Source organism: Topomyia yanbarensis, chromosome 3, assembly GCF_030247195.1.
Source record: "Topomyia yanbarensis strain Yona2022 chromosome 3, ASM3024719v1, whole genome shotgun sequence".
In the NCBI taxonomy this organism is placed as follows: domain Eukaryota; kingdom Metazoa; phylum Arthropoda; class Insecta; order Diptera; family Culicidae; genus Topomyia; species Topomyia yanbarensis.
The window spans coordinates 416,954,412-416,980,905 of NC_080672.1; the positions used below are offsets into that span (position 1 = coordinate 416,954,412).

The 26,494-nt window shown below is 42.5% G+C and overlaps 2 protein-coding genes across 7 annotated transcripts in view; one reads left to right on the plus strand and one right to left on the minus strand.

The window, feature by feature from the left end:
* The window catches only part of LOC131693500 (homeobox protein PKNOX1-like), a 252,461-nt gene that overhangs the window by 33,706 nt on the left and 192,261 nt on the right, over nt 1-26,494 (minus strand). The gene's annotated exons all lie outside the window — the stretch shown is intronic.
* Nucleotides 8,565-13,904, plus strand: LOC131688369 (uncharacterized). Its single transcript, XM_058972577.1, has one exon. The coding sequence runs from the start codon at nt 8,565-8,567 to the stop codon at nt 13,902-13,904; it is 5,340 nt and encodes a 1,779-aa protein (XP_058828560.1).

A 26,494-nucleotide genomic window follows, 5' to 3' on the forward strand; every position in this document is an offset into this window, starting at 1 on the left:
TTGCATAATTTGAGCTGCGTATTTGGGGGATCTTGGATCTTTCCTCTATAGAAAGCCTATGCAATTACTCTGAAAACTCATTGTGTAACTGTGGCCATATACATATACCATTTGACTCAGTTCGTCAAGATCGGCAAATATCTGTATGTGTGTGGGAATGTATTTTATAATGTCACTCATTTTTCTCCGAGGTGGCTGAACGGATTGCCAAAAACGGTTATCAACGGTATACCGCTTCCATTAGCTGCTTTAATTTTTAGTTGATCGGACATACGGTTCCGGAGTTACACACTCAATTCGGCTCGGTAATTTTCCAACAGCTGTGTTGTCAGAAAATTCAGAAACTGATGTCTCAGTAAAGTGAGATTTGCTTGCTGATTTTCGGTGAAATATTTTCCGAGTCTCAACTATCAAGCGTCACTTTGACTGAGATGTCTGGAAAAAATAGTTTACTGAGATCTCAGCTGTTGAGATTTCGGCAAAAGATGTGAAAAAAGCTGAGATTCGGCATAAAAAATTAAGTGTGTACGGTTTGAAGAGTGCGGTAACACAGCAAATTCCCATGTAAACCATATAAACACAATGAGTCACAAATGATGAAGTACATAATTAGAATTGGTGTTACAGTAGTTGGGTTTTCGGGTCTAGATCACTAACGACCAAATAAAGTAGCTTTGACCACATTGGCCACCTATGACCGTTCTTAGTGCCCCAAGCTTCTATGTTAATATTACATTTTTACAAGCTTGATTTTAAATGAAAGATACAATATTCCCATTGACTGCTACTGAATTTCAGTCAGATCTGACTTTGGGATTCGGAGTTACAGGTTGGTTACATCGGTCACATAGAAGTTTGCCATTTAAACCGACACACTCGTAATACTTTAGATGTTGTTTTGAAATCGATATCAAACTACTTCAATTTACAGGTCAATGGTCAACCAAAAAATCTCAGAATATGTTGTCCACTATCTACAATTCCGGAAGTCCCGGGTTCCAGCTTTGTTCCAAGATGTGTCGGTGATGACAGAACCTGTTTTCAAAACCAAGTCCGAAGACTACAGATCAAAACGACTGATAACTCTTTCCTTCCTCCATACAAATAAGAAGCGACAGAAGTTACAACGCCTCTATTGTACGAAGGTAGGAAGCTCAACGTAAAAGTAGGGCCTGCATAATTACGAAAAGTACTACCTTCACCCGCAAGAGGTGTTTCTGTCGCTGTCTCCAGATTCTGGATAGAGTTGCCAATCTTCTTGATATGTAGTTTTCGTCATGTCTCAAATGTAAGGCATTCTTATAACTTCCAGGTCAGTCAGCCGAAAGTCATTTGGCCCGTTTGGCTGCATGTTTTTTGGACGAATGAGTCATTTAGGCGCATGCCGTTGGACCTAGGTCATTCATTTGGCCGAAAGGGTCATTTGGCCGCAAGGGTCATTTGGCCGCAAGGGTCATTTGGCCGCAAGGGTCATTTGGCCGCAAGGGTCATTTGGCCGCAAGGGTCATTTGGCCGCAAGGGTCATTTGGCCAACAGGGTCAGTTGGCCGAAAAAGTCATTTGGCCGAGAGGGTCATTTGGCCGAACGGGTCATTTGACCGAAAGGGTCACTTGTTCGAAAGGGCCATTTGGTCTAGAAGATCATTGACCGAGAGGATCATTTGGATGAGAGGCTCATTTGACAGGGCCAACATGTGACCAAGAAAGTAATTTGGTCGAAAGTGCCACTTGACCGAATGTTATTTGGCCGGATTCTAGTTTACCGGAATGCTACAATACAGATGTGCCATTCAAATCCCAATATCGTTTCATTTAATTAAATAGTAATCTACTAAAAGTTAGCAAACTCTAACTAGTTGACACATATTGGCTAATGTAAATAGCATGTAAAAACATTTCCTCGAACTCAAACAATTCCTTGACATATGTACGATTTTTCTGAGGTTCGTATAAAGTTCAAACAGGATTACATATTATTTTCTATTCCTTATATTCTTGGTCGAAAAACGGATATTTAAATATATTTGCAAAGGCGATTGGATTTTAAATATAAATTATGATAACAAAAGAGCTAAAAGTTATATAAACCATTGTTCCATGTCATACCTTAATCCTTGAACCAAGCCAATATGTTTAATACTTTTTGAATCACTCGCACAAGATCCATAAAAGAGGTATGGAGAAAAAACGCTCGTTTAGCTGCGTTTATCCAAATCTGTAAGTCATACGAGCCTTCATTCAAAATATTGTATTTCCTAGAATGTAATTAATTCAACGCTCACTAATAGTTGATAATCAATTAGCAAAAATCGTTTTATCATTGCTCAAGATAGTATACCTTCAAAGTTGCTAAAATCTTGTTTGATGTTCGGAAATATTTTCTAAATTTTACAGGTTACCTTAAAGTTAGTAATACTTCTCTGATACTTGTAAGACATACCGTACATAAAGCATGAAAAAGTTTTTGGTCAGACTTTACTAATTTTATTAGTTTTATTTCATTGTAGTTAACTCTCGCGCTTATGACCCACTGAACGAGCAGCCACTGGTGTCCTATAAGACGATCTCCCTAGATTTTCAGAGCAGGTTCGTAGTAATTTGTTTTAATTTTGAAAGAATTTTGTAGTAGACACCCTTCGTGTTTGAAAGATTTTTCAGAAATCCTTAAAATATTCGTGAAGCTTCGTGAATTCCCAAGAGATTCTAAACATTTCACTCAAGGTTGTAGGTTGTAGATCACTATAATTGCAGACGAGACGGAAAATGTCATCCACTAAAACACTGTTTCAGGCCAATTACAGTAGGCCGTGATTCTGATATGTGACATTGAGTGTACGGTTCAGATGTGCGGGTGTAGGGACGTCACGGTCGCGTGAGAATGAGTGTTTATTAGTTGGCGATCGATACCGCGTAAATCAGATTATAAGTACTATAGCACCACTAACTCATCGGGGCGTTTTTGTGTTTGCGAAAACTTGGGCGTACATGTGCGTGTATGATCGCGATTGGATGTTCGTCTTTGTGTATTATCGCAAGGGGCTCAAGCGTGTTTCATCGCGTGGGTGTTGTAAGGAGCATGTAACTTCTTGTGTATAAATTCGATTGTATAACCGTGTGTCCATTCGCACATTCGCGTGCATTCTTGGATAATCCCGTGGACCTGAATCTGACGCTTAAGGGGAGGTTCTTTCATATTTGGTCAAAAATACATTAAAGTTTGGGAATTTTCGTTGGGTAGTGAAATGATATAGTTTTGCTTGTCACATGTATTTATTATATCTGAATACGTTGATATTTTTAGTACGCCGAACTCAAAATAGCGGCTGAGGTCAATTTCTGCAGGCGAAACATCGTCTCTGAACAATTTTTTAATATTTATGAAATTCGCTATGACCTATACCTAAAATGATCATAAAAATATAAAAGTATGGTTTATAAACAAGGTCAAATAAAAAAAGTTGTATTTTTCAGTTTCTCTATAATTCAGTTAATTTTGTGTCGAAATACTTTCTAATTAGGTATAAGTCGTAGAGAATTTTATAAACTTTAAGAAATGGTAATCATCGCTCATATCAGTTCAACACAACTGCAGACTTGAAGTTTGCAGTCGATGTTTTAAGTGCAAAGGTCGATGCAAGTCGCCATTTTGATTTTCGACATAATAAAAATATCACTTTTTTTTACTCTTCAACGACATTCAATTAGCTATAGATTACTGAGCAGGGAAAGTTATCACAACTTAGAGCCACAGTACTCAAGTGAGAGCAAGGATGTGAAATATACATATAATTATATAGTATGCCTTATCAATATTATAGTATAAGTATTAAAAAAAATTTATACAGAAGAACCAAAACAAGTAATATTTAACCGGTAGGTGAATAGTCATTAAATCAAAAGACCCGACAATCACAGTGAGTGATCCTCTTGACTTCGGTTGAATCTTTCCCACTTCAGTCAGTCCTACCTTGTGCACTTTACACGCTAAAACAAACAGGAGCCTGCGATATAGTTCGAGCAGTAATGATAATGGTGGCAGTTAACTTAATAGCTATCAATTTGATCCCTTCCCCTAGTGCAGCGCCTAGTGTGGTGTGGCTTTACCGCATGTTTGACGATACACCTTGTTCAGCCCAGATAATGATTATTTATTTAAATCAATAGGCACCTGAGGGTGTGAAATTATGATGATTGGTTGGAAAATATGACCGCAGCGGACGAGAAAGGAAGCAGCACTTATGGGACGAGTGTAAATTATACCCTTTTTGCATTGCATTTATGTTGCTCCTCGGCGGCGCGTCGGTCGTGCCAATCCACTTCATAGCGCGGAATGTGTGCCCTGCACGAGAAGCGTAGCCTGTAGAGTAGACGACGACTCGGTAAGAGCGCGATGTTTACCGCTGGTTGCTTTTTTATGTGCGCCTTTTCCCGAGGCACTACTAAAAACATAAATTTTGCAGCGATTTTCTCTCGCACGCAACGTTCACTGCGCGCGGTACTGGACTGGAAAACGGGGAGCAACAAAAATGAATGATGACTCAATTTGACTGGAACTCACAACCTGTGGTGAGTGGTGTTCGGTTCACTGAACGCAATTTATGAGGTATAGCTAAATAATTGACTTTTAAGGTTCGTTTGAAATTAATACGATCAGAACAAGACAAGTTACACAAATTACACTTGTGAACCCCAGAGCCATCAGTTGTCGGACCTGTACGTACTAGTGTGGCGTAATTGAAATTATTCTGATGTCTAATGTACATCCCATATGGTACAAAGCTTACCGGATCTAACGTCCGAGGGCAAAAAATATAATGCAGAGGAAAGGATTAAAAAAGAACCCTCTGTTGTGAGTCGTGTCATATGGGACCAGTAGTAGTAGTTACGTACTACATCAGTACCAACAAGATGCACACGTTTATGATGAGCTTGCCTCCCTTGCCAGGAGTTCCTTTTCTGCTAACCATTTCGGTATAATATACAGGATTATGGCGAATAGAATCCAGCTCTCGGCCTGGACCATGTGCGACAAGAGAACTCTACCTGAGCCCGATGGTGGTCATACAACCGGTAAAGTGTCAAGAGACTGCCAAAGGTACGTGTTCTTCGTGTTTCCCCTCAACCCTGATAAAAGCATTTCGAAGTATTTTCCTCGGGGCCGGAAACATCCGTTCAGCTGTGTCCTCCACTCTGCTGTCGATTCGTTCTATTCGGCAAAACCGCAGCGTAGCAGCAGGGAGTGGGGGTACCTAGCGAATGTAGCTTTCATTCATGAATTTGGGAATTGAGACAAGATTATCAACTCATCCCTCCCTACAGCGTAGTCATTCCTTTTTGGAATCTCCCAACCACTTGAACATCGCAAGCCCTTTCATTCGACACATGCTAACCAGCGAATGCTGAAGTGACGACAGAGTTCATGGCATTCCCCCACACCCGCATCGGTAACACTTTCCCGTGTTATCAGATGGTACTCCCCCGAGAGCTCACTGAAGTCATTCAATTTCCTTCTCACGGCACGGCCGGCACATCCTAACGCTATCGAGCACTCTAGTCCCTTTCAACAGCCCCAAACATTACGTTGCCCTGTTTTTATGGCCTAATACCGAAAGAAATGAGTTTAATTCTACCCCCGCACTGCGTTGGGCTAGAGAGAAAAAAAAACATTCAATTTGGACCCTACCAATATCGAAGTTATGATGAGCTCGAGAAAAGAAAAGCTGAGCTCATTTTTTTCTGTATCTTCAACATCTCTCTGGCTAAATTGGAAGAATGGCCCGAGTCGACTACAAATATTTTGTTTTTCTTCGCTCAACCCAAACGCAAATGGAGGGGTGGTTTTAATCGACCGACCCGGATTGGAGCATAGCGCTGGAGTCGGAATGGTTCGGATTAAATTAACCTTTCATTCGTTGGGGAGGACGAAAAAACGAATGGAGCGAAATTATGTAGGCAGAACCTGAACAGGATCTGAGCTCTCTGCTGAGCTATGAAAATCGAGTCATCAGAATCAGAAGTGTTCTAATTGGATAACTTTGGCGAACAGTATATTGAATTGAATGTGTGTTCTGTATCTGTATATGTATACAAGTGCAATAGTAAATTTAAGGAACTAAATCCTTCCTCTAGGCTGATTGGATTGGCGGTATTATAAAAATCTTCTAGTAATAGTATATGAATTAGTTATAACATTTGCGTTTCGAATTCGTCTCATCAGAATCCGACACTAACTTAGTGAGATGACTAAGCTAGCGCCGGATTGACGTAAGCTCCAAAAAAACTGTGTAAATATGGTTTTAAACAATTTTCTTCTTAGTGTAGAAAAATTAGTTTATGCCCAAAATGTTCCCCACTAAGGAGAAATATAGCATAGCGCAACTTGCATTGGTTTGCTAAGTCAAACCAAATGTTTCTGTTCGCGAGGAAGAATACCCCTAGCCTACAACCCTGGATAATAATCCTCTCAACATGTGATGATCATCTCTCCTGTACCATCAGCATGTGGACACCGATCATCACGATAATCCGAAACAGAACGAGAGACTGGAGTGAGAGATTACTGCACATCACGCGAAGGAAGATCACCGTCAGCACCATCTGTATCGTTGCCCGTGCTACTACCCCGGTGGGGTGATAAGGAAGGCTGATAAGAGCGTGATCGATACTCCACCCGAGATAAAACATCGCAGGAGAGCGATCCCGATCGTGCTACACTGGTCTGCTGATGACGTGCTCGGATCAGTTGCGGCAGTTGGAATTAAACCAGGTCACGGACTACCACGGGTCGAAGCCCGCTCGTCGGAATTTTAATTCGTTTAGATTTAAGTGTAATTATAATTAAGAATAAATTGCATGTTCGTTAGAATAAAAGTGTTGTTCGGAAAGTAATCCGGTGGCCGTTTTAAAAGTGCGTTTGGTGTGGTTCCTGCGGAGAACCTCTTGTCCCTTTGGAAGGATTTGGCACTTGGAGTGACACAATTGGTTTTGCATGCTGGATGCATGCCCCTTTCCCCATCCACCTGAAGCTTCACCCGCTCGATGTTGGTTTTGGTGATTGCCTACGCACCCGCTATCGAAGACCCTGCCAGGTAAGGGACTAGAACCCAACATTTTGGTCCTTCGAACCGGATGCTGGACCATATTCGCATCCCGGTATTTCCAATCGTTAGCACAGGGCTGACGTTACTGGATGAACCGACGCTTCAGGACGCCATCGCACTTTCAATAATAGGCTATTGAAATACTCCATCGCGCTTTGGGTTAGGCGTCGCTTGGGTTTGATACGCCATCGCGGTAGAGGTTGGCTTGGACTTTGCCACTCGGAACTTGGTCGACATTTCTGCATGCTAAATCGCCAGTGGGCTATTGCATGATACCTACTGCATCGCCAGGACTACCTTTTGATCATCAATAGTCGGATTTTCCTGGAACTGGAAAAGACCTTTCTCATCATTTCCCTGGATCGCTGGACCGGCGCAACATTTTCCTTCCAAGGTAAATATTAAAAGTTCAGTGTATGTCCAGTCGAAGCAACCCTCCAATATACTAACGCAAACATTCCGACGTTTCTCTGGCTACGTGACCAACATTTAAACGGCAAGGGAAGCCGATTCGCTAATCCTGGTTTGGCGCCATTGTCATCTGCTTTCGCCATTGTGCTGGTGGCAACCGAGGATCATAGAATTTCACGGAGATAATTCGGTGTTAGACCATACTGCCCTGCTGATGTGCTGGAGGGATTTTTCGCTTGCATATCGTTTTCCCAAGGATCATCACAGCACTTAGTGACTTTCGACGCATTACGCTGCTGTATCAGCTGCAGTTTGCTGGACAAACCATTCATCGGATGATTGCTGGCAAGAAGAGGGAGCTTCACAACAGTTTTGCTTTGGTGAGTGAACATTTTAGTATACTGCCGAAGCTAGGATTACAGAAAATACACATTTTAATTGGAATTCCATCCTCTTCGACTTTGCCACCAATTTTACTGAGCCCTGATTGCCCGTTGGGCTATTCATATCTTCGATTGATTTCGGTTATTGGATCGATTGTCGGCGCCGGGTCTTTGGTGCCGCTGCTGGTTTCTCTGGGTGAGTTGCCACAGTATATGCCCGGCCGAAGTCGACCATATTTGGTTATTACACCACATCCTTTTCCTCTTCGCTGTTTTATTTTTTGTCGTTCGAGCCTTTCCTGCATTTGGATCACTTTGCTGAGCTTATATCGCCTGTTAAGCAACAATTATCATTATTCTGAGAATTTTGAGGTGTCTTCGCTGGGATTTCTCGCCGCTGCTGGTTTCTCTGGGTGAGTTGCCACAGTATATGCCCGGCCGAAGCCGACATTTTGGATATTACACCAATTGCTTTCCTCTTTGCTGCCTAAAATTTCGATCGAGCTTACCAGCTTTGGACTTTGCTGGACACCGCGAGGATTAATCACTGTACTGGAGTACAGTTACCTTTCTGTCGGGTAAAATAATACAGTATATGCCTAGCGAAGCTAGGTCACCTTGCAGAGCACTACACCGCCTCTCTTTCTTCCAATTTACTGTGACGAAATACCATGCCTGCTGCCGGCACTACAACTTCCAAGAAGCCACCGTCAATGAGGGCATTGACGGCCCGGATGAAGGAGATCCAATTGTCCTTCAATGACATCTGGCGGTTTGTGCAGGTGTTCAAGGAATCCCATACCGCTACTGATGTCGATGTACGCCTGTGTAAGTTAGACGAGCTTTGGGAAGGTTTCAGTGAAACTTTGGTTGAAATCTTTTCCCATGACGACTACAATGCTGAAGGGAACTCTTGGGAAAAGGAGCGTATGGAGTTCAGTGACCGGTACTACGAGGTCAAGTCCTTCCTTATGGACAAGGCCAAGGAGCTGCAGGAGCCGAATCTGCTGGAGCAGTCCCTCCGAGCTGGTGATTCGTCAATGCGGGGCGGTATCGATCATGTCCGCTTACCACAGATTAAGCTGCAGACATTTAACGGCGATATAGACGAATGGCTGAGTTTTCGGGATCTGTTTACCTCGCTCATCCACTGGAAACCGGATCTTCCTGAAGTGGAGAAGTTCCACTACCTGAAGGGATGCTTACAAGGAGAACCCAAGAGTCTGATCGATCCGCTTCAGATTACTAAGGCCAACTATCAGGTGGCATGGGACTTGCTGTTGAAGCGGTACAACAACAGTAAGCAGCTGAAGAAACGGCAGGTGCAAGCCCTCTTCAACCTTCCCACCCTTCCTAAGGAATCCGTTACCGATCTGCACGTTCTCATTGAAGGTTTTGAGAGAATTGTGCAGACTCTTGACCAGATCATTCAGTTAGCCGACTACAAGGATCTTCTGCTGGTCAACATCCTCACTACACGATTGGATCCGGTCACTCGGAGGGGTTGGGAAGAGTTCTCAGCTATGAAGGAGACAGATACACTTGCAGATCTGTTTGACTTCTTGCGGCGTAGACTCCAGGTTTTGGATTGCTTGCCAGCCAAGTCTGTTGACACTAGGGGTGCTCAGCAGCAGCAGCAAATTCAAGCGAAGCAACGGCTTCCACCAGTGAAGACAAGTTACAGTTCAACCCATATGTCTGGAGGACGCTGTGTAGCTTGCTCATCAAATCATCCGCTTTACCAGTGCAGTGCATTCCAGCGCATGGAAGTTACGGAGAGGGACGGCCTTTTGAAAACTCATTCCCTCTGCCGGAATTGCTTCAGAACGGGACACCAAGCAAAAGAGTGCCAATCCAAATACTCTTGCCGGAGCTGCAAGGGTCGGCATCATACTCTTGTGTGCTTCAAGTCAGAAAGGGATACGGATAAGGACACGAAGGTTGCGGCAGTTGCTAGGGGCAACAAGCCTTCTGTTCCCACTGAATCATCAAATACTTCATCCCAAGTGGCTAACGTGGCAGCCACAGAAGTTTTGGTTGCTGGTGCGGCTCATCAGTATTCATCCCAGGTTCTTCTGGCTACAGCAGTCGTCGTGATCGAGGACGACGATGGCAATCGGTTTCCGGCGCGTGCGCTGTTAGATTCGGGATCGGAAAGCAACTTCGTGACTGAGCGATTAAGTCAGCGCATGAAGGTAACTCGAAATCAAGTGGATATTTCTGTCGTCGGAATTGGACAAGCAGCTACCAAGGTCAAACACAGGATACAAGCGGTTTTACGGTCCCGGGTTTCTCAATACTCAAGAGAGTTGAGCTTCCTAGTCCTCCCAAAGGTAACGGTCAACCTTCCGACCACCACTATTAACACCGATAAGTGGGCAATTCCGGACAATATCCAGTTGGCAGATCCTGCATTTTTCGAATCTAAGGTGGTGGATCTTGTACTCGGAATCGAAGCGTTTTTCGATTTCTTCGAAACCGGAAGGAGAATTTCCCTGGGGGAACAATTACCGACTCTTAATGATTCCGTATTCGGCTGGGTCGTATGCGGAGGATTTTCGGTTCCTAGTCGATCACTGCACATCAACTGCAATATGTCGACAACGGAGGATTTGGACACGTTGATGTCTCGATTTTGGTCATGTGAGGAAGTCGAGTCTGGCAACACATTTTCGCTGGAAGAGAAACGCTGCGAAGAGTTGTTTCTGAACACTGTTAAAAGGGATGAAACCGGTCGGTACACAGTCTCCCTACCTAAGGATGAAGACGCTATCTCAAGGTTGGGCGAGTCAAGGGACATCGCACTCCGACGTCTTCAAGGAACCGAGCGTAGGTTGGCTAGGGACGAAAATCTACGGAAGCAGTATACTGATTTTATGGAGGAGTACCTGCATCTAGGTCATATGCGGAAGGTCGAAGAAGTTGCTACAGATTCGGTTAAACGGTGCTATTTGCCACACCATCCAGTGGTAAAGGATTCCAGTACCACTACCAAGGTACGGGTGGTATTCGACGCTTCCTGCAAGACTTCTTCCGGACTATCATTGAACGACGTGTTACTGGTGGGGCCGGTGATACAAGAGGACCTCCGTTCCATTATCCTACGCAGTCGGACAAAACAAATCATGCTCGTGTCCGACGTGGAAAAGATGTTCCGACAAATCAATGTTTGCCCAGAAGATCGACCGTTGCAGTGTATTCTCTGGCGAAACTCGTCTGCCGAGGAGATATCCACCTACGAGTTAAACACGGTGACATACGGTACTAAGCCAGCGCCATTTTTGGCCACCAGAACGCTAAAACAATTAGCACTGGATGAGGAGGAGCGGTATCCACTAGCGGCCAAGGCAGCCATCGAGGATACCTATATGGATGACGTCATCACAGGAGCAGACGAGGTAAAAACAGCAATTGATTTGCGAGTGCAGTTAGAAGCAATGACGTCAAGCGGAGGATTTCGTCTACGGAAGTGGGCGTCGAACTGTCCCGATGTACTGAACGGGATCGAGGAGGAAGAGCTTGCCATCCGATCACCTGAAGGCATTGTTTTGGATCCAGACCCTTCGATAAAAACCTTGGGACTGACTTGGATGCCAGTAACCGACACACTTAGGTTTCAGTTCACCATCCTCAATTTGAACACAGAAGTTCCTCTTACCAAACGGTGCGTGCTTTCGGTGATTGCTACACTGTTCGACCCATTAGGCCTGTTGGGCGCTGCTATCACTACAGCGAAGATCTTCATGCAGCTACTGTGGACGTTGCGAGACGAAAATGACCAACGACTAGATTGGGACCAGCCGTTACCTCCAACGGTGGGTGAGGCCTGGAGAAAGTATCACGAGCAACTTCCACTGTTCAATGAAATCCGTATCGACCGCTGTGTTATCATCACAGACACGGTATCTGTGGAGATCCATTGTTTTTCGGATGCCTCGGAGAAGGCATACGGAGCATGTCTGTATCTCAGGAGTGAGAATGCAGTCGGGGAGGTAAAGGTTAGGCTTTTGACCTCAAAATCAAAGGTTGCCCCCTTAAAATGTCAGACGATTCCTCGGCTGGAGTTGTGTGGAGCACTTTTGGCAGCACAACTCTACGAAAAGGTGGACAAGTCAATAAAAATCACGGTAAAATCCTATTTCTGGACGGATTCAACCTGTGTCCTGCGTTGGCTTGCGGCTAATCCAACGACCTGGACCACCTTCGTCGCCAACCGAGTGGCAAAAATACAGTCCATTACACAAGGATCAAGATGGAGTCACGTACCTGGTACCCAGAATCCGGCAGATCTTATTTCGAGAGGGATTTCGCCAAATGACATCGTTCTGAATACGTTTTGGTGGCAAGGACCGAGCTGGTTAGAGAAGACGGAAGAGCATAGGCCTCTCTTACCAGATAATCTGCCGACAGACGAGGGAGACGAGGAGAAACGACACACGGTGCTAGCCGGAACGGTTTCATCAATCGCTGAATTCAACCAATTATACATTGGTAAATTTTCATCGTACAGCGACCTTCTTCGTCGAACTGCCTACTGGCTGCGTCTGATTAAACTTTTACGAACCCCGCGGAAGGATAGAAAGGCCCCTACGTTCCTGTCTACTGATGAGTTAAAGGAGGCGGAAAACACTCTGGTTCGATTGGTTCAGAGGGAGGTGTTCGTTGAGGAATGGAAGGCGCTCTCCAAGGAAAATGCGGTTTCCAAGAGCTCGCCGCTTCGATGGTTTAATCCGTTTGTCTCCCAAGACCAGTTGATCAGACTTGGCGGTCGTTTAAAGTATTCGATGGAGTCTGAAAACACCAAACATCCGGCCGTTTTACCCACTCGGCACATATTTACACGCTTGCTGTTACGGTATTACCATGAACGACTTCTGCACGCTGGACCACAGTTGCTGTTGGGAGTTGTTAGGCTTCGATTTTGGCCGCTGGGAGGCAGGAGTGTAGTTCGGCACATTATCCATCAGTGTCATATATGCTTCCGATCGAAACCATCGACCGTAGAGCAGTTTATGGGGGATCTACCAGCTTCACGGGTCACCGTATCCCGTCCATTTTCTCGCATAGGTGTCGACTACTTTGGACCCCTCTATGTGAGACCAGCTCCTAGGCGAACGGCTGTTAAGGCTTACGTTGCTATATTCGTGTGTCTGTGTACCAAGGCAGTGCATCTCGAATTGGTCACAGATTTATCCACAGATCGATTTCTACAGGCACTACGGCGTTTTGTTGCCAGAAGAGGACGATGTACGGATATATATTCCGACAACGGCACTAATTTTGTCGGCGCTCGCAATAAACTGCAAGAATTCCTGAGATTGCTTAAAGATAGCCATCATAACGACATTGTGTCCAAGCAATTAGCCAAGGAAGGGATCCAATGGCACTTTAGCCCGCCGAGTGCGCCACATTTTGGCGGTATTTGGGAGGCCGCAGTCCGATCAGCAAAAATTCATCTGCTAAAGGTGGTAGGCGAAACTCCTGTGTCCCCAGAGGACATGAACACGCTATTAGTCCAAGTTGAAGGATGCCTGAATTCTCGCCCACTTACACCCATGTCTGATGACCCGAACGATCTGCAGCCATTAACCCCTGCACATTTCCTGGTTGGAGAATCTCTTCAGGCTGTCCCCGATCCAGATTTAACAGTAGTTCCCATGAATCGTCTCACCCAATGGCAATTAACCCAGCAGAGACTGCAGAATTTCTGGAAAAGGTGGCGCAGAGAATATCTGTGTCAACTTCAAGGCAGAACCAAACGATGGAAACCGGCTGTTCGTATCGACATTGGAAAACTAGTTGTCATACAAGATGATAATCAACCTCCAATGCGATGGAAAATGGGTAGAATCGTGCAAACTCACCCTGGTGACGATGGAACCGTGCGAGTAGTCACACTGAAAACCGCTACTGGTATGCTAACTCGTCCGGTCGAAAGGCTTTGCCTGCTACCCACTTCGGATGACAACGATGACACACAGCCAACAGAAGTTGACAATCAGCAATCCTAGCTCCCTTCCCAATCCCTATCCTACCGAAGAGGATTTTCTTTTATTTTCAGAAATATACGGTATTTCTGGGTGGGTGAGGATGTTCGCGAGGAAGAATACCCCTAGCCTACAACCCTGGATAATAATCCTCTCAACATGTGATGATCATCTCTCCTGTACCATCAGCATGTGGACACCGATCATCACGATAATCCGAAACAGAACGAGAGACTGGAGTGAGAGATTACTGCACATCACGCGAAGGAAGATCACCGTCAGCACCATCTGTATCGTTGCCCGTGCTACTACCCCGGTGGGGTGATAAGGAAGGCTGATAAGAGCGTGATCGATACTCCACCCGAGATAAAACATCGCAGGAGAGCGATCCCGATCGTGCTACACTGGTCTGCTGATGACGTGCTCGGATCAGTTGCGGCAGTTGGAATTAAACCAGGTCACGGACTACCACGGGTCGAAGCCCGCTCGTCGGAATTTTAATTCGTTTAGATTTAAGTGTAATTATAATTAAGAATAAATTGCATGTTCGTTAGAATAAAAGTGTTGTTCGGAAAGTAATCCGGTGGCCGTTTTAAAAGTGCGTTTGGTGTGGTTCCTGCGGAGAACCTCTTGTCCCTTTGGAAGGATTTGGCACTTGGAGTGACACAATTGGTTTTGCATGCTGGATGCATGCCCCTTTCCCCATCCACCTGAAGCTTCACCCGCTCGATGTTGGTTTTGGTGATTGCCTACGCACCCGCTATCGAAGACCCTGCCAGGTAAGGGACTAGAACCCAACAGTTTCGATTTCACTCATCAGCTTAAAAATGAGTTCCTTTTTCTTGCGGGATATCACGCTTGACTGGGGGTTTGCTGTCGGATTCTGATGAGACGAAGTTCTTAGTGGAAATATAGCATAGTGTATCGTATATGTGTCAGGATAAATAAACTTAGTAAGTCAGTTACACGGTGATTTTGTACTTTTCAAGTGACCTAGTATAGGTTGTAGATCTCGCCAAATGCAATACAAGACCATGTTTGAAAAACGTTGTATATCCTCAAAATCTTTATTTATGGCAAAAAACTATTTTTCGGGACTTTCGGCATTGAACAAATTTCTACGCGGTCATTTTTCAACCGATTTTAAATTTTTGAGTGTTCTGGAAAGAAGAAAAAATGAACTTTCCAACGTTATGCTATGTTATGTTCTTCTGGCAAAGATACTTTGCGGCTTTGGGTCAACAATACGAAAACAACCATAATTTTGCGACTTTTCCATAAAAATTATTCAACCTTCATGTAAAATTTTAGAGAGAGCATTCAATTTCGCATCCAACGACCTATTTATCATCAAAATCAATTAAAAAATGGCATGGAGTTATTAATTTTTTTTTTCAAAATTAGAAACTAGTTCGCATGAACTCTTAAGGGGTTAGTGAGGTATTGTCTCGTACTATAAGATGCTAAAATTGTATCTTCCGTTATTTTTCCAAATTCAAGCTCAAAGTTTACACACATACTTTGGAATGTATGCGTAATTGGCAAAAAAACCGGTCCACCCCTGAGTCGATTCTTTGTCCCACCAGGAGTACTTGTACCAAATTTGACAAGTCTAGCTACCGAACCAACGTGCCTGAAGTTTGTATGGGATTTTTCGTCAATTTATCCACTAGCTGGCATTTTCAACGCTAGGTGGCACTATATGCATCGTATTATCACTGTAAGTGAAAATAAGAAAGATAATTTAATTGTCTACAACTTTGTCGAAGACTGCTGGTCAATCCGACTTTGTTAAAAGAAGTTATTAAACTTTTAGCGAAGTGATGTCTGAGTCAGTTTTGCATACAGTGATAGTACGATGCATACAGTGCCACCTAGCGGAAAAAATGCGAGTTAGTGGGTTTTCTCCATGTAAATTGTCGAAAAATCCCATACAAACTTCAGGCACGTTGGTCCGGTAGCTAGACTTGTCCGATTTGCTTCAAATTTGGTACAAGAACTCCAGGTCGGACAAGGAATCGACTCGGGGGTGGGCCGATACTTGTCTTAGCGATGAACACAGATGTCGATTGCTAAGCATTGCGTGTATTCAATTACTGATGTATAACCTCGTGCTGCTTCCAAAATGGATTCGAAAGAGACGTTGTCAAAAGCACCATGAATGTCAAGAAAAAATTCTAAGCTTGATTGCTTTTGCGAAAAAACTGTTTCAATGCTAATATTCTTGTTGCATTGCAAACGGGTGCTTGCCCAAGTCAACATCTCGAATGTAGTGGTTGATTAAACGTTCAGGAAGCGAAAATAGCGGGAAACAATTGATTACGCTTTCATCTTTGGGTTTCGAGATTCGATGTCTTAAAAACATTTATTGTGCGTGACAAACGGTTTTAGGGTGGTCCCCTTAAAATGTCAAAGTTGCAGAAATTATTTCAAATTTTAGTGGAGATAGAATGATACTTTCTTCTGCAATATTTTAGAACAATAAATTCTGAACAACTTTGTTGAAGACTTTAACTTTGTATCTCAAACAGTTTTCATTTTATAGTGATTTACATATCATAACTTAGGGTGTCTCAAAAAATAGTTTTCTTCGTTCAGTTTTTAGGTGTGATTTTTCTCACAAAAGTTATTTTCTGCGCACTTTTAAAGCATGATTAGGGGCAACTTTTGTTGAAAGAAGAAAAATTTTATCTTGTCTTGTTCAAAAGTTATACATAATTTTCACTGAAAAATACGTCCTTTACAAATGTCGGTATCTCAAAAGAGGGCAAACGAAAATTTATAATTTTGATTGAATTGGAAAGGTTGTGCTTGTGTCTACAATATATTAAAAAATTGGAGAACGCTTTTTTGTATTTTTCAAATAAATCAAATTTAAGTGAAAGTATTTTTGCATATATTCCTAAAGCTCTTTGTCTCTTCATAGTGAACAAATTTTATAATTTTTTCCCGCATGAATAATACTGTTGGAGCAGAGGGTTACATCTAATACTTCTTCCTTTCTAGAAAGTGCAAATGTTGGGCGGTTTCCTACATTAAATATATGCAGATTTAGTATTTCATCAATTCAACGCCTTTCTAATTAATATCTAAACTATGGATGGATAAGGAGAGGAAACCTATTTCTTCCACAGTATGATCCAACCTCTTTACAATTCTCAAAAGGATATGAGTCATTGTGCGGCAAATATGCCGAACAATAGACGTATTTCCAGTTTATGTTATCAACAGTCATGTTGACTGTGACAGCACAAATATCACGAGTTGTGAGGTCGGATACAAGTACACGTGCACGAGGGATTTCACGTGGGTTTGTCATGTCATTTTTATGCAATCTTAAATTCCCATAAGGGAAAATTGGACTCAACCACTTTGTGCATTAAGGGTTACTGACGAGATGAATTCGAAACATAAAAAATAAAACTTAATTTAAGTTAGGTTTTGTGCCCTTAATGCACAAAGTGGTTCAGTCCAATTTTCCCTTATGGGAATTTAAGATTGCATAATGGCAGGCGTTTGGCTCCCGAGCCAAAAGACAAGAGTTCGTTTTCGCTTTCTCGTCAGCAAATCCGAGCCTCTGTGCTTGCTTCCCGGGACATCACTCGGGACAAGTCAGTTGCTTTGAACGTTCACATGTGTCGTGTGAACTGTTTGGAATTCTAACAGTTTCTTTACATCTGTTGTTCGAACCTATAAATGCTTGCTAGTAGCTAGGTAGAACTATATTCTATTTGATGAGATGACTAAAGTTATAACATTATGAATCAAGAACCAGTTCCCGGACCAAAAATGAATCCATGGAAAATATTACAAATGCTATGAAATAAGTTGCGTACACAATTCAAGACCAAGTAGCGTGAGATTGAAAATGATTAGGAATATTTAAATTTATAGTTTTCTATTGGAATTGTCGTAATCGAGTATATTTTTCAGGTAGTCGATTGTTGTCTTGCATGATGCGGGCAAAAGCATGCCTTGTTTTTCGCGTTGTTTTTACAAAATGAATAAAAAATGACAATTCTAAGTAAGAATATGAAATGAAAAACTAATGATGCCGTCTATTCTTTGCGCATAGTTTGCACTACGTATGTGAATCTCGTTTCTGGGGGTCCATCATTTGCTGTTTGTTGATCAATGACTGCACTTTCTCTAGCTCTCGTGCTTGGCCATGTCACCTTCGCTAGAGCTGTTTTGATTTTCGTTGCTGGATGTCCAATGCTAATTGTTTTTCTTTGTGACTCGGGTATAGCCGTCTTGTATTTGCTACATTATTTGGCTAGGTGTAGCAATCAACTGTTTGTCTCGAAAAAATGACCAAAACTAGGAATTTTAAAACATAGTCGCGATGGACAATCATCCGGAACTATTTCAAAACATTAAATTGCAGACCATATGCTACCAAAATACAATGGTTGTGAACGGATTTTTTGCGCATTTTATTTCAATTGGAACAAAGTCAATTTTTAGAGATTGCATATCCTATGAGAAAATCCAAAAAATAATCAAAAAACGCCCTTTACTTGGGAAGACGACAGTAGACATCTGAGAAAATGCCATTTTTAATGGACCTACTTTGAGGTCTTATAAATAATATGCCCTTGTTGAGCAATGTGTGCTTATGTATAAGAAGAGGTATGACAGCGCGTGATACGTCTCAATGCGACCAACGAGCACCGACAGCAAAACCATACACCACGTCTCTTCAGCGATAGCGAGAAACATGCGCGATGAACCGTACAAAACAAAATGCCAAAGCCCAGCCGGTTCAGTCTGCGAGAGCGAGCGACAACCGCCGACAGCAATGTTGCACATTATAACTCTCGCAGGAGACGATCCATTCATGCGGGAAGATGTGCATAAAGTAAAGAAGTACCTCCAACTGGGCAGGCAGCGCAGTGCACGCTTTGCTTGTTTGTATGGTAATAATTTGCGTTACCAGGTGGCCGAACTTCGCATTTTTCACATAAGAAAAGAAAACTTTTTTAGTCCTCCAAACAACATTGTAGAACAACAAACTGATCTAACTTTTATCGTTGTGTAAATAAGAATGTTCTCTTTAAATTGCTTCGCTCATTACCGCAACCATACGGGGAAAGTCCGAACATTTCAAGTGAAAACTGAAAGTCCATTTATTCGCCTACAACTTTGTGGAACATCATAATTTTCTATCTTCTGTTGTTTCAAGGATATAGGAGCTTTGCCCTAACTTTGCCCTATCCTTACACGTGGATCACATATATGCGATAAGCGGAGCACGTCCTTTGCGAATGTTAAGCAGAAGTATCCAACTTTAAACGTTAATAACTCTTTAAAGGTTTTTTGGATTGTCTTGCAGTTTTCGATAAACTTGTTTGACATATCGTCAAAAGCTTAACCCCTACGCTACGAATGTTTCCCCATACATTGTCCAAAACTTCCATACAAACGCTTATTTGGGGAGGAGTTAGCTCTAACCGATTTCGCTCAAATTTGGACAGTGTTATTTCGTCATGATTTGGAACTATGCTGGGGTGTGTAGGTTCTGAGTTTTTTAATATAAATTATTGGCACCCTAGTGTATACGTAGCGAAGCTACATGGGTAGGATTTATTCGTTTCCTTAGGCTGTGAACGAGTGGTGAGAAATCTCAAACTCGGTTCTCCATTTCAGCTTGAATTGACCGAAATCAACATTCAGTTTCAACGTCTCCTTCATTCATTAACTTCCAAAGTGACTAAAGTTTCACGCAGAATCGAATGCTTCAGTGAGGAGGAGGAAGAAATATAAATTCATTCACCAACAAAAGTATTTATTGTTATATATGGACAAATTGAAGGCAGAAGGTGGCATATTTTACATTTTCGGGCATAAGTAAACTGCGCAATTTAATCCCTCTGCTCACTAATGCATCTCAGAGTCAGCATAGAAATAAAATTCAGTTTGAATTAAACCGAACATACCTACAAATGTGTTGCACCGAACGGATGAATAACGAGGCAAACATACAAAACATTTCGCTCAACGCGGCCGAGCATGAAGTGAATTTCATTCCTCTTTCAAACTTACTCGTGGATGTCTATTTTTCTGAGCTCTGCTGTAAACAAGCGGTGTGGTTTTTGCGTCAGGGGTCTGTACGAGATGAAAAGGTGGATGGAGGCCCGTAGCGAACTTATAAATACGAAAAAGTGAAATTCGACCAATGTGGCGTTTACGTAATTTTTGCATACAAGGGCAGCGGAGAGCTGCGTACAAGGCAATCGATTTACCAACAATGCTGTAGCGCAATATGCAAATTTATTCGCGATCGAATAAGATAGATAGTTTACGGCGAATTCGTGATTCGTTCGAAAGCTGTCATAATTATCATTTCATTTCTTATAATAATAATTGTGCAGTTAAAACACGATAAACAATACCTGTATTACGAAATCTTAATTTCATAGACATTGGCATATCTATTTCGATAAATTTCTCGCGGCAGTAAAGGTAATCGCATATCATTATATTGTATTGTTCTTGGAATGGCGTGTTTCGTCGGAATAAAGAAACAACGAGTAATAAAATTGTTCACATGTTGCTTGGTTCAATTTAACATTAGCAACACTCCCGACTGTCGACTGTCCAAGCATTTCCAAATTAATTCAACCAACGATAAATCTATTATAAATTCTCGGCAGCCGGCTGCCCAGAGCTTATCTAGGAGGATCCAAATTTGTATAACTCTTTTCCCCATCCTATTAACAAAATCTCCATCCTGTGGCAAACGTGGAGATGCAGAGGTCTATGCGGTCTTCATGGCAACGTTTGTTACACTAATATTCATTTCCTTCCTCGATGACTGTAAGGGCGTGGCCGGCGTCGTTATTGGCATTTCAAAGTATGGAAGTTTAGAATCGTGCACATTGACCATTCGTTGATTCTCTGTGCAATTTCGCTTGTTCTGGTCAATCAACTACGCAACTACGAATTGTACGGTCATCATGCTCATGCTCAATTCGAGATTCGTTCGAAAGCTGTTCGAACGAATAGTAAGCCAAATTGATTTTACTGTCGTCAACGAGAATACGGAACGCTTCCGTACAAATCTCGCATTCAAATATTTCAAATTTCAATAATTTTTTGTTCATGGTTCTGTTTACCAAAAATAAAAACGTGATCGTTTCAGAGTACACGAATTTGGGAACACATTTTATTGCATCTGGTAATTGAAATACATATGCATGTTCTACGAATGAAGGGTTAAACACACACCTAGAAAAAATAGTGTAAATTTACGTCTCCTGACCCTGACATATACGAGCATCAAAAATGACTTAGTTTTACGTTTGATTTTAATTTTACATGACGTTTAATTTCGTAAATCATGTAATTTTACTCCACATACAGCGTTTATTCTGAATGGTAGGAAGTGTAATTTTATGTCATTGCGCATGTAAAGAATATGTTTCATGTAAAATTAAACGGAACACGGTAATGTTCCGTCATTTGGTAAATTACGGTTTGTTGAATTGTGTCGTGTTTGCAATTACGTCAACGATAAAATTCAGATTTTTTTGGTGTGCAAATTAGGAAAACATTCAACTATCAAATTAAGGAAAAAATATCATGCTAAGGGAAAAATTATATCATTCGTCGAATCCACCTGGTAACTCAACCTCGTGCACATGCGTTACGTCATCAACACCGACTTCATTTCATCCCAATGTTTGCCCCGACCAATAAAAGTAGTAATTGTTTTCAAAATGCCACCTTTACACAAGCCCTCAATTTGCTATCATGTATCACAAGGGTGTAAGTAACGCAGCAACAGCGTTTCTTCCGTTCCACTGCCTTGCCAGGAATAATTTAAACTGCCAATATTGCCACAAGATAAGCTGCTTCTTGGCACCAATAAAATAATATGCCTTCTGTTCCGTAGAGTCGTCGTCCGTAGGCTTCTTCTGACGAGCAACGAGACCCGAAGTGAACGGCAGCAGCACACGACGAGAGGGGAATATAAATAAGTTCCTCCCCGTAAGTGCCGGGCATGCATCGTTATAAATTGGGAGGTGTTCGAGCTTGGACAAGGTAAGATGTGTACACTGTACTGCTTTCGTCTTGCTGGAGCAACAGGCTATTTCTTAGTTCGGGGGGGAACTGCGCAGACATCTCGAGAGCTGCATCATGTGAACCGGGCACAAATGAAATGTAGCCTGTCTGCCTACTGGTGCTCGCGTGCAGATCGAGAGTTGATTGAAGCGCACTTGCGTTTGCATAAACGCTATTCTTCCTGGTCCCCATTTCTTGAGACTCTTTCTTGCTCGGTGCATATATGTGATGCGATGTGACACCAGCCAAGCGGAGATGCAAATGCAAAGCGTACAAGGAAAACGAACCGGGCCGACGAAAGTGATCCATTTACAGATAAAACATTCAAATATAGTCTCTTTAATTGAAGTTAATTTGCCGAACGGTATTTGAAGAGCGCTGACGGAGAGTGTTTGATCGTTACCGACCGAGCTCGATAAAGGGTATTGAACCTATTTCCATTCTATTATCTATTATTTCTATTATTTGAAGCTGTTGGTATAAGCCGTGTCTGCCATATTTGTTCAAATTATGTGAATTTGCGCCCAAATGCGAGTATTTCACCATTTTCAGAGCTTATTTGGGAATCACAATAATTCTTGGGAACGAAGCAACGATAAAGATACCAATTTAAGGCATTCCATCGATTCAACGCTGAGTAATCAACGAAATAGTGCAGGGTGTGGGGGGGGGGGTCCAAAATGGGTTCTTTACTCTATGCACCACAGAGACGGCTAAGATCAGTTTAAGTCCCGATCATGCTGCTCCGTAAACGTTTGAAAGCTGATGTTGGCAATGCACGGTAAACCCAACGAGATAAGACTTCAAAGAAGCGTTCCGATGGCAACTCTTTACAGACGTTGGTACCGGTTTCGATTAGTTATGAACGATCAGTAGTAGCATTCAAAGACAGTATTATTTGCCATATTTCAAAAATTCAATAAATTCTTAGATGATATTAAAATACCGTTTTTATTCGATTTATTATTAGGTAGGTTCATTAACAAGACTCAAATACGTCCGTGCATGAATAATAATAATAATAATAATAAAATAACTTTCTTTAGCATTAGAAGTGAGTAATGCCGTGCCACTCCTTCATGATTCCCAACCTCTGACCGAGAATTAGACACGAAGACCAGAACAACCCTCCCGTGCAACATGGAAATCACATTCGTAATTTATGTCCTCAATAACCGAGCAATTCGCCGTCGCCGTCCCCAGAAATTTGGCGCAATAAAACACACATTTTTCCATTCCAATCGCTAGCCGGGTATGTCCTCGTACGGGATTCGTATGTGTACAACAGAACCATTTCACGCGTCAAACCATCATCGTCACTCGCCTTCCAGAGTCAGACGACGGCACATATATGGTTGCGGGGGGGATGAATGTCTTGTAGAAGCCATTTCAAACATCAGCGTCCGTTCGTTCCTTCATCAAATACACCCCACTGGACCGGGCACCCGATTCGCACCGCAGCAAAACTCGGCAATTAAATGTTGGTTATGTGTTTTTGATAAGTGCCGCAGCATCCTCCTACTTTCCCGTGTCGTGTCAACCCCCTTGCCAACGGTTGACCGCCTTGGTGGAAAAAGACATTGAAAGTAAATAAAACTCCAGTCAAATCCGTTTGTGTATGCTTTTCCCTAGCGTCGGACGCTTCGCCGCCATTTAGTTATGCTGCGCCAGCTCCGTACACTCTAATCCGGCTGTTACACCGAAGAAGCGTAAAAATATCCAAAGGAATATACGACTTGAGCTAAGAATCTCCTCTTTGCGCTCTGGCTTTCCCGGCATTCAAGACACGGTCGAGTGAGAAACGATGATGAACCCTTGCGAGAAAGTACGAGCAGTAAATCACATTTTTGTGTAAAAAACCTATTAAAAGCACATGCTGCACGTACATATATTTGTATGTTATTTTTATTATTGCCTTTTTCCTGTCTCGTCCCCAGAAATATCTGACGGTGGTGGTTGCTGACCTTCTCCTTGCGAGAGGGAGGGAGCGGGAGGCAAAGTTTTATTGGACTTTTACTAGCGGAACTGGTTATGGAATAATAAGCATTTCTCTTCAATCCGGTCAGATACGGATGGTTGCTGGACATTTTTTGATCTATTAGCACTAGATTAGCGGTCGAAGTTTATTATCGAAATTTTAATTTTTATAGGGGAAGGTGGGATGTTTTGAAATACACGTTTTGTGTTGTCAAAAGGTGTAAGAAACATTGCATGTGAAGGTTCCTTAGCTCTTGCGGAAATTGATTCATACTTTTCAAGATAGATCATGGGTTCTATACCAGGCATCCATATAAAATAGAACGACAGGGGAGTGTCTCCAGTTGTGGGCCGAAATCCGTTTCGATCATTTGAATACTAAGTTCTATAAACCGCTTCAAAAATGCGACAAATAGGTAACTTTCGCCGTCGAAACTCTATTGATTCATTTTGAAACAAAAAAGTTATGAATTATTTTCTGAGGGGATGTATTTTGGCCAACAAAATTTTTGTCCCCGGTTGTGGGCGACCTAGGAAATTCCACTAAAATGAAAAACGCATGAAGTAAAACCAGTTTATGAACCTTTATTAATATTTTGAGCATCTATTAAGCAGAAATATAACATTGGATGAAACTTCCAATATTTTAATCATCCGATAAATCCAAGTAGGAACCACAATATACACCGTTTTCTTTGGCACATTCTCTCAAATTTCTGTACCATCTGTATATTCTCATATAACATTGTCCGTACAATAACACCATCATCTCGAATGGGTCTCCGGAACCAAAAGGAGTCGTAAGCTCTCGTATTTGGATGTTTCCGCTGAAAGAGCATTAACGGCACCTGTTTGGAGCATATTAAAATGTTGCTTTAGCTTTTAGTTGTCCACCTTGGTTGCAGCATTGATTGGTCCGGTTTCCTCTGTTCCCGAAGAGAATGAGTTCCGTGGTGAGTACAACTAAAACCCTGAATGTATACCAGTAGTAGAGAGCATAATTCCCCTTCAACCACCCACTGAGCTAGTCTAGAGGTTACATGATATTGCTGACTACGGGTCTTTTACAAAGGAGTACAGAGTGTATATTCCAGCTAACAGGGTTGAAGTCTGTGGGGTCGTTTCCGATTCGAGTCTGAGATGCGAGGAACTGCTGAAATATGGGACTGGCTGTTTCAAAGAATCCATGCTAAAGTCAGTGAAGATATTGGAGTGCAAACGTTTGCATTAAGTCGCAGCTGACGGGAAGAAAACATACGTCAACTCAGACTCTTATCGGATGACCTTCGCCGGTTCTGCTCTACCCAACCACCTCCTCTTTGACAAGGTTCGTCTACCTGTTCACCTCTTTGGGTCGCGGGTCATGAACTGTACTAATTGCAAACAATTGGGACAAACAGTCCTTCTATTGCCCGTTATGGGAAATGCGGTGGGAATCATGCGGATGATTCCTGTGGAAGGGATGTCGAAAAGTGTCTCTACTGTGGGGGAAACCCACATGATCTTCCGGTATGTACCGCGTACAAACAGCGCGAGGAGAATCTTAAGCATTCCCTCCAGGGACACTCTAAGCGATCTTTTGCAAAAATGCTTAAGATAGCTTAAGCCACCTCTCTCTACAAACATCTATACCAACTTGTCTACTGACGAAGGCGACTTTGATGAACCCCAGGAGGGAACATCTTCCGCTGTGCCTAGAAGCAATAGAAAAAGGAGAAACGTTTCCTCTCCCAAGCTTCGTCGTAAAGGCCAGAAGGAATCTCTTCATGGCCCCCTAAAATAACAACTCAAGGAAGTACTAGGGCAAAACCGAAGCAAGTCGCTTCCGGTCTCAGAAATCTGAACTTAGAAAAGGAGTTCCCAGTATTTCTTGGAACGTCAAAAACCCCATATCTCAGCCAGAAGAAAGAATCCAGCGCTGTTTTAATACTTTTCTCTGATATTGTGGACCGTATTTTTACAGCACCAAATATTTCTGACCCTCTTAAAAGCATCTTGATAAGCTTTCTCCCCGCAGTTAAAACGTTTTTGATGCAATTCACTACGAAATGGCCCCTCCTTTCAGCGATTGTATCCTTAGATGTATAATTCGAGGTCGCGGATTTAATCATTGTTCTACAGTTGAATTGCAGAAGCATTATCCCGAAAATCGATTCCTTTGAAATCTTACTAAATAACTTGAAATGCGATGCACCCATGCACTATGCGAGACATGGTTTACTTCAGAAATAGACCTACACTTCCACTATTTTAATATTATTCGCTTGGTTCGTGAAAACTCTTATGGAGGAGTACTTTTGGGGAGTGCTACTCTTTCAGTCGAATCGACTTCCCTTCGACACGAGGTCGCTTGCCAAACCAGAATTAAAGGCAAAGACCTTCGCATTGCTTCCACCTGCATCCCCCCTAGAGCCTCAGTTAGCCACCGACGGCTTTGCGATATTGCGGATTTCTTCCCCGCACCGAGGCTACTTTTAGGTGATTTCAACCTCCACGGACGGCATGCGGTGTCCTTCATGACGATAATAGATCTACCTCACTCCATAAGCTTTGCGACAACTTCAATGTGA